The 8,309-nt window shown below is 51.1% G+C and overlaps 1 protein-coding gene across 2 annotated transcripts; it reads left to right on the forward strand.

The window, feature by feature from the left end:
• Positions 1–1,179: 1,179 nt before the first annotated feature.
• On the forward strand, positions 1,180–8,309 carry LOC146758854 (uncharacterized). Of its 2 annotated transcripts, none has more exons than XM_085513068.1 (2): positions 1,180–1,866; positions 2,447–8,309. In XM_085513068.1, exon 2 carries the CDS (start codon positions 4,944–4,946, stop codon positions 8,307–8,309), a length of 3,366 nt encoding a protein of 1,121 aa, XP_085369194.1. In that variant the 5' UTR covers positions 1,180–1,866; positions 2,447–4,943. The 2 variants fall into 2 exon arrangements, with proteins under 2 accessions (XP_085369194.1, XP_085369195.1); XM_085513069.1 differs by having other exon boundaries at positions 1,180–1,796.

Consider the following 8,309-nt stretch of genomic DNA (forward strand, 5'->3'; position numbering starts at 1 on the left):
CAGCACACAACTCTCACAAGGTTCCCATATTGCCTCTTTAAGCAGGAAGAGAACACGATACAAACACGATGTGAATTAGGATCTGAACAGTTTTCCTGGCAGGTTGTCACGCAAGTTGCCAGCACTGCTCCTTGCCATGGACACCCACAGCAGTCCTGTGCCCCAGACCCGCTGCCCCTGACCCACTGCCTCCCAGCAGCCCTGCTCTCAGGTACCCCCCAGATGCAAATTCACATTGGATGCACCTTGAGGGAAGAGGTGATACCCCCATTCCATGCCTCCCTGCAGCACAGTGCATCCCCACCCGCACTTCCCTCCTCCTGGGCTCCGCACAAAGCCCAGCTGCACTCTGGCCGGGGAACATCCGCTGTGGAAACCTGGGAGGAGCTGACAATCCCCAAAGACTGGCTGCACACACGGCCAAGCAAGAGCTGCTGGCTGCCGGCCTAATTCGTTGCAAATGTGCTTCAATGTGGTTCCAATCTGGAGACCCAGCCCCGGGCTCAGCAGGGCCGGGAAGTGGCCAAGTGGGGCTGAGCTGGATGAGCTCTGCTGTTCCTCCAGATCCCTGCACTCTGTGCCACTCATCTATAGGGACACAGTTGGGCTTTAACCTCAAATGTAAAATCTCTCCAGACACAAGCATCCCTTTCCATGCATTTGAAGAGGGATTGCACCGAAGGTTCAGAATAACCAAGAATTGCCCCATTCAGCCAACGTGCACCTCTCCCATGTTTGTAGTTGGACTAAAAATGCTGCAAAGTCAGCTCTCAGCACTGACAAGGAGAGGCACAGAGCGAGCCCCATGCTTAAGTTTCAGCAGGGTGGTGCTGAGCCACAAGCAGGCACCTGCAATAACATCTGCGGTGCCACTGCTGCTGGTGGAAAGGGAAATGAGCAGTAACAGGGCTGGAGCAGCACACTGCTATTCAAGGACAGAAAATCCCTCTTTGCTGCTCAATGCAGGCAGTTCTGGCCATGCTGGCACTGGTGCACCAGGCACCCATGGAGCTCAGAGCACCCCATGCAGAGGCTCTGGTACAGGGGGTGCCGTGCTGTGCCATGTCATGCTGTGTTGCTGTGTACAGCCCAGCACTGGGAGCAGCGAGGTGCTGCTCTCGGCCTTTTAAGATCAGAAAGGTTTTTGAACTGACGTTAGCACTGGTACACAGAGGAAAGCGTACAGAAGGGTAATTAAAGTGGAGGAGAGAGGCCGGGTTTGCCTTTAATGGCTTGCAGCTGCAAATATTTTTCTGTCTTCTCCAGCCTGCTTGTAAGCTGTCTGGCTGTATTTCTTGTCCCGGCCAATTAGATTCCCATGTGTGCTGCAGGAGTGAAAATATAGAAAGTGAATAATCCTCCGGTGCTGCTCCTCACTCGGAGCCCTTTGAACCCGTTCAGCCCTCAGCCCCGCTTCCTCTGCAGCACCGTGCTTCACCCCCAGCACACCGCCAGCACCGCCGCCGTTCACCTTCAAGCCCTTCTGATCAAAGCCCCTTTTTATCCCCCCCCTTTTGCTGAGTTTTACAACCATTTTCCCTTTTTGACTCTGGTGTTCTGCCAAAAGTTCCACTCGAAAATCAAAAGGGGCAGTCCATTAATACAAGGCAGCTGTATCGAGTTTACCATTGTGTTGTCTCTTCCAAGGTACCTCGGATTTTTAATAAACTGTGAGGCGTGGGGAGTGCACTGGCTCCAAGCAGAGGGAGGCAGAGGGGAAGAGGGAGAGCCGAACACCGCCGTGCATGCAGGAGGCACCCGGCAGCCTCCCGGCTCCCATCCAGCTCCGGGATCAGGTATCAACCAGGAGCCGCCACGCTTTGATCCCTGTGTGCCGATGGGGCTTCTTGCCAGGGCCCACCCCAGGTAAACAGGATTCCCCCCCCCAGTGCCTGTGTCCTAGGGATGTGTGCAGGGTGGAAGCAATGCGAGGAGCCTGGCAGGACTGGGGGCACCGCTTGGGCTGTGGTGGGACTGTAGTGGGACATCAGCGGGGCCAGCAGTGGGACTGCAGGAAGAGTGGCAGTGGGAACAGCAGCGGGGCCAGGAGTAGCAGAAGCAATGGGACGAGCAATAGTGTCAGCAGTGGGGCCAGCAGCGGTGGTGGGCAGGGATGTGCCACTGGGAGTCAAGGTGAGGATGGTCTGGGAGCAGATGGGACCTGCTCCGTTTGTGAAAGAGCGTTTCTGCTATTTATGCTAAGTGGTGGGAATGCTTCTCAAGCTTTTTGGATGGTTCTGTAATGAGGCCGGCCTAAATATGCCAGCATTGTTTGTGCCGGACAATTAAAAACTCCCACTTGCCACATTAGCAGTGTCTCTGGTCGGGAAGGGCCCTGGAAGCAGCGCGGGATGAGGGGTGACCACAAAGCCCGCCCTTTGTGCTGTGCTCCTTTGAACCTCCTCAAAGACCCCATTTCAAGGGGTGGCTTTTGTTTTCTTTTCAGCGGGACCGAACCCAGAGCTGCCTGTTGTTTAGCGACACAGAAATGTGACCTTAATTGACTCTGCTGCCGGGTGCACTGTGTAAATCACTCCTGGCACCGAGGGAGCTGCCCGGCGTGCCCCAGACCCACGGCAGCATTGCCTCCCTGGCGGGCACAGTGACACAGTGCAGTGATGTGGTGACCAGTGCAGTGCTACGGTATGATGGCACAGCTCTGTGCATGCCCAGCTCTGCACAGGCAGCAGGAGAGGGCTGCCACATCCTTCACAGAGCTTTGGGAAAGGGCTCTGCAGCCTTGGGCTTAGGACTACATCACTGTGCTGTGGGGGTGTTTGGTCCCTCACACACAAAGGCTCCCATTCCCATTCCATAGAGGGTTTTCCATTTCCACAAGGAAGCAGGAAAAAATGTTTCTGCAGCCGGAGCCTCCTGCCCAGCTGTGCTGGTATGGCTCTTTACCTGCTGTCCCTGGGACTCATTGAGTTAACGCTCATCACAAGATAAATTAAATGTGATGAAAATGTAACAAATGCCTGCCACGCACTTAGCCAGATGACTTATTTGTAGGATACCAGGGGGCTGATCCATTAACAGATATAATTTGCGGGCTCCTGAGGAGAGGTTAAGGGCTGGAGCATTGCTCCCTGCCAGCCGCCTCTGTCTCCCTACACTGCTTGCCCCGACCCTAATCAAGTTCCCGTATCAGCCTGTGTCCCACCCCCACCCCCACCCCCCCAGCTGCTCTCAATGAGAGGAAATTTGCAGACAAATTTCTGCCAGCAGGACACTGGAGCTCTGCTGCGCAGCGGGATAAAGATCCCTGCAGCCAGGTGTGGGGGGAAGATGGGGCCAGTCTGGCCCCTTAGACAGCAGTGATCACATCAGGAGGTATGTGCTCATAAAACAGCATTTTGGAGCGAGGTGAAGATTTAAGGTAAAATACACTGCTGCAGGTGATGATCCAGTGGAGAATACAGTGCCCATGGGAGGGTGTTCTGCTTTCCTGCCTCTCCTTGGGGAGCTAATCACCCAGGCTGTGAGAGATGTGCAGCAACCGGCTCGTGTTTTGCTTCTCCCTGCTAGATTAAAGAGCTCTGAAGTACCTGCCCTGTTATTTCTGCCATGGTACTCATGCAGCCAGGCCCTTCTGGCTGTAATCAAGCCGCCTCTTGATCCTGATAAGCGGAACACACTGCTGTGTGCTCAGCCTCCCTGCATGGGAATGCTGCAGGCAGCCAGGAGGGATGAGCAAGGAGCAGCTTACCACCCATCTGTCTGCAGCCTGGCTCTGGTGACCCACATGTGGTCACTATGGACAGGGACACGGGTGGCCACGAGGGGCTGGTTGCAAACCATCCCTCGGTAAAATGTGGAAGAGCAGCAGGTGATGGTGACCCAGCTTGTGAGCTCCTCCAGAGCGATGAGGAGCCCTCACTCTCTGTACAAGGCATCCTGCAAGGAGGGGGCTGCTGGGCAGGGAGAGGCACACCGTGACCCGGCCTCGCTCTGGCCGTGCCGCTGGCTGAGCAAACACAATGCACGCAGCCTGCCGGGGCCACAGCACCTCCAGATAAACCTCATTGTGCTCCTGAAAAGGCAACAATCCAGCTCTGGCAGCTCTGTGCAGCATGGGATGCACTCAGTGTCCAAAGGCCACGGGGGCCCAGTCCTGCTGGGGCTGTCCCTGCATCCCCTGCCCACACAGCTGGGCCCAGCAGGGAGCCAGCCCGTGCCAGCACTGCCTGCGAGTGCTAACAGCTTGTCATGGTTTAATAATTTTGTAATTTTTGCTATCAGTATTCCACATCATAACATCATATTAAGCATGAATAATTTTACTGAATCTGCAACTTACAGAAGAAGACTACATCTCCCAGGGAACAACACGATAGGTCACGGGACCTGGACTCTATATTAACTCTGTCGCAGAACAGACTGACGTCTTTCGAGTTCTGGCGTTCAGGGGAGTGTGTGGGAGCCTTCAGCCGTTCGCCTAGATTTACAGTAGGCCTCTCGGTTACGGGACTCATTCTCTCTCCTATTTTGCTTGATTCGTTAGCTCAATTTCAATTATATTGTATTATATTGTGTTATCCTGTATTTCGATATAGTATTTAGTAAATAAGTGTGCCTCCTTAGATCGTTGCCGCTGTTTTCTTTTCCTAATTAATTTTTTCCTTTCGGCCTAGGGCCCCTCCGGGGCCTACGGCCCCCTGTCACGGACGCAGGTGGATTTTTAGTTCAAACCGTGACAGATTTTGGTGGAGAATGCGGGCAAATTGAGTTGCTGTTTTTCTGTGTTTTCTTCTGTTGCTCTTTTAGCTTTTAACAGAGCTACGAGTTTTTTTCCCTGTTAAGGAGCTATCTCGTGTTTGGGATTCTGCACCTGCGAGCTTGACCTTGAAAGTCCAGGCGGACTGCCAATACTCCGGTATATTTTATAAACACTGCTGAGCTTTGTTTTCTTTTACTTTTTTCTCTCTATTGGAGGAAAAAAGATGTTTTCTCTACTAAATTTGTTTTACCAGGGACTGTGTGCCATTGGTTCCTTTTTTGAGACGCTCCGAACATATTGGGCCATGTTTAAGCTAGCCACTTTTTCTTATGGAGCTATACAATTGTATAATGAATTGAAAGCATGGTTAGCAATGCTCACTTCGTATCTGTATACAGCTCCAGAGGGAGCAACTAATGCAACTAATTATACAGAAATGGTGATTTTTAAGCGTGCTCCTCTTTCTTTCTATGAATCCTTTATGCAGTTTTTGAATGATCAGTGGGTCACACTCTTATTCTCCCTGATCTTATTGTTGATTATTGTAATAATCTCACTCAGTATCTGGATTTATAACATCCGGAGGAAGTCTTCCCTAGAACCAGAGAATACTGAGTGGCAGGGAATTGAAGAGATTCTCAAAGGACAGACATCTTCAGTGTTATGGAGCTTCACTCCTGAACACTTGAAGAATCCTGAGAGTTTGATTGCATATTTGAGGCAGGAATGTTGTGGCTCAGGCAGATCTCAGGAGGCACAAATGATTTTGGGCCTAGCTAATGCTTATTGGGCCTTAGTCAATACCATTCCTGAGAGAGAGAGTCTTAGAGCTGAGGCAGAAAAACTTTGGACTGAGAAGGTAGAGAGAGAAAAAGCTTTTGAAGCTGAGAGAAAAGATCTCCTGTACCAACGAGACTCAATCTGGTACGAGAAAGAGAGTCTTAGAGCTGACGCAGAAAAACTTTGGACTGAGAAGGTAGAGAGAGAAAAAGCTTTTGAAGCTGAGAGAAAAGATCTCCTGTACCAACGAGACTCAATCTGGTACGAGAAAGAGAGTCTTAGAGCTGACGCAGAAAAACTTTGGACTGAGAAGGTAGAGAGAGAAAAAGCTTTTGAAGCTGAGAGAAAAGATCTCCTGTACCAACGAGACTCAATCTGGTACGAGAAAGAGAGTCTTAGAGCTGACGCAGAAAAACTTTGGGATGAGAAAAGCTCCCTGCAATCCCAACTCAACACTCTCCAGTCCGAGTACAGCGCCCTCCGGTCCGAGCACGACGCTCTCCAGTCCGAGCACGGCGCCCTCCGGTCCGAGCACGACGCTCTCCAGTCCGAGCACAGCGCCCTCCGGTCCGAGCATGACACTCTCCAGACTGAGCATGATGCCTTCCAATCCAACTGCGACACCCTCCAGTCCGAGCACAACACTCTTCAGTCTGTGCATAATGCCCTCCAGTCCGAGCATAACGCTCTTCAGACTGAGCACAATGCCCTCCAGACCGAGCACAACACTCTTCAGTCCGAGCATAATGCCCTCCGGTCCGAGCATAACGCTCTTCAGACTGAGCACAATGCCCTTCGGACCGAGCACAACACTCTTCAGTCCGAGCATAACACTCTTCAGACCGAGCACAATGCCCTCCAGACCAAGCTCAACACTCTCCAGACTGAGCGCGATGCCCTCCGGTCCGAGCATGACACTCTCCAGACTGAGCGCGATGCCCTCCGGTCCGAGCACGACACTCTCCAGTCCGAGCACAGCGCCCTCCTGTGTAAGTGCGTCGATCTCCAGGTCAAACATGACTCTATTGACTCGTTGTACACTGACCTCAAGGCCGACTACAACGCCCTCAAAGCCAGTCGCAGCACCCTCCGGTCTGTGTACGACGAGCTCCTGTCTGACTACGACGCTCTCCAGTCTGAGCACGACGCCCTCCAGTCTAGTTATAACGTCCTCAGGGCAGAATGCGACACCCTCAAGTCTGAACCGTATGTACTCCAACTTAACCAACCACCGGGGGCACCAGATACAATGTTGGTTGCCCCTGTAAGAGGGCGAAAAACAAAACGAGTTTCAACTCAGATAGAGAAAATGCAGAAGGAGTTAGAAGAGCGGAGGGAGTTAGGAGAGCAGGACTCAGGAGAGCAGGGGGACTCAGGAGAGCAGGGGGACTCAGGAGGTCAGGGGGACTCAGGAGAGCAGGAGGAGTCAGAAGACCAGAGGAAGTCGGCAGAGCAGAGGTTGTTAGAGCAGTATAAGAAGATGTTAGAGGAGGAGAAGAAGTCAGAGGAGCAGGGAAAGTTAAGAGAGAGAAAGTTAGGAGAGAGGAAAAAGGAGGAAGGTCGCCTGGAGGAAATAACACAAGCGTCAGAGTCAGGGTCAGAGTCAGACGAGGAGCCAAAAGCTAGATTTTCTTTACGAGAATTTCTCGAGTCCAAACTTATAGATGGGGCAGCCTCATCAACACAGCTGCCAACATTAACACCTGGGACTCCTGATAGAGCAAAAGGTGAGCAAAGTATTACGACCATTATTGATCGATCTTTTAAACTGAGTGAAATTCGAGATCTGAGAAAGGATTTCACACGTCAGCCAAAAGAAAATATGGTCACTTGGTTACTTCGCTGCTGGGACAATGGTGCCAATAGTGCGTGGCTCGATGGCAGTGAAGCTCGCCAACTGGGTAGCATTTCCAGGGACTCACGTGTGGACAGAGGTATAGGCACATGCCAAAATCGGTCCTACACCCTCTGGAAGCGGATGTTGATAGCGGTAAGAGATAGATTCCCCTTTAAACGGGACTTGGAGCCTGAGAAAAAGAAATGGACTGATATGGAGAAAGGTATCCAATTTTTGAGAGAAAGGGCTCTGGTGGAAATGCTCTACAGCCCCCAGTTCAATCGTAACAATCCAAACCAATTACATGATCCCGAAGCAGTCCACGTTCCACGACAAATGTGGCGTGACTTTACAAAGGCAGCTCCAGAAAAGCATGCCAGTGCACTTGCATTGGTATATGGCAAAGGGGAAAGAAAGCCCCTTGTAAATGAGCTAATTAGCAGACTTCAGGAGCTTGAATTATTTATAAGCGCTACAGAAGTTAAGCTTTATACTTCAGCCATTGTCCAAATGGGAAAAAAAATAGTGGAAAGGTTAGACAAAGTGGAGGAAACACAAAGTGATATTATTGACAAATTGGCTAATGTGCCTGATGTAGATGAATCCACGGTGGTACCAGATGATGGAAACCAGGATTTCCACGATCGCCTATTGAGAGAGCTAAACAACATGAGTTCCTCTCGACCTGTATCATCGAAAATCTCAACCATAAAAAAGAGACGTCCTCGTATTCAAGCAAATGACAACGATAAGACACCTCGTATTCAAGCAAACGACAATGATAAGACCATACGTTTTGCTTTGTTGTATTTCTTGAGTAATCATGGGGAGGATATAAAGAAGTGGTATAACTCATCCACTTCTGCACTTCAGGCACGAGTGAAAGAATTACAATCCAAAACAACCACCAAGGTGAACTCTTCCAAACGGGGGAGAGTTCCAGTTGCTGCAAGTCAACGAGGTAAACAATAG

The sequence above is a fragment of the Coturnix japonica genome, chromosome 12, assembly GCF_054131305.1.
Source record: "Coturnix japonica strain WE chromosome 12, WE-NBRP24, whole genome shotgun sequence".
Taxonomy (NCBI): domain Eukaryota; kingdom Metazoa; phylum Chordata; class Aves; order Galliformes; family Phasianidae; genus Coturnix; species Coturnix japonica.

What these genes read in the sequence shown, in the direction of transcription:
- LOC146758854 (XM_085513068.1), top strand. Translation starts at nt 4,944, where the DNA reads ATGTTTTCTCTACTAAATTTGTTTTACCAGGGACTGTGTGCCATTGGT.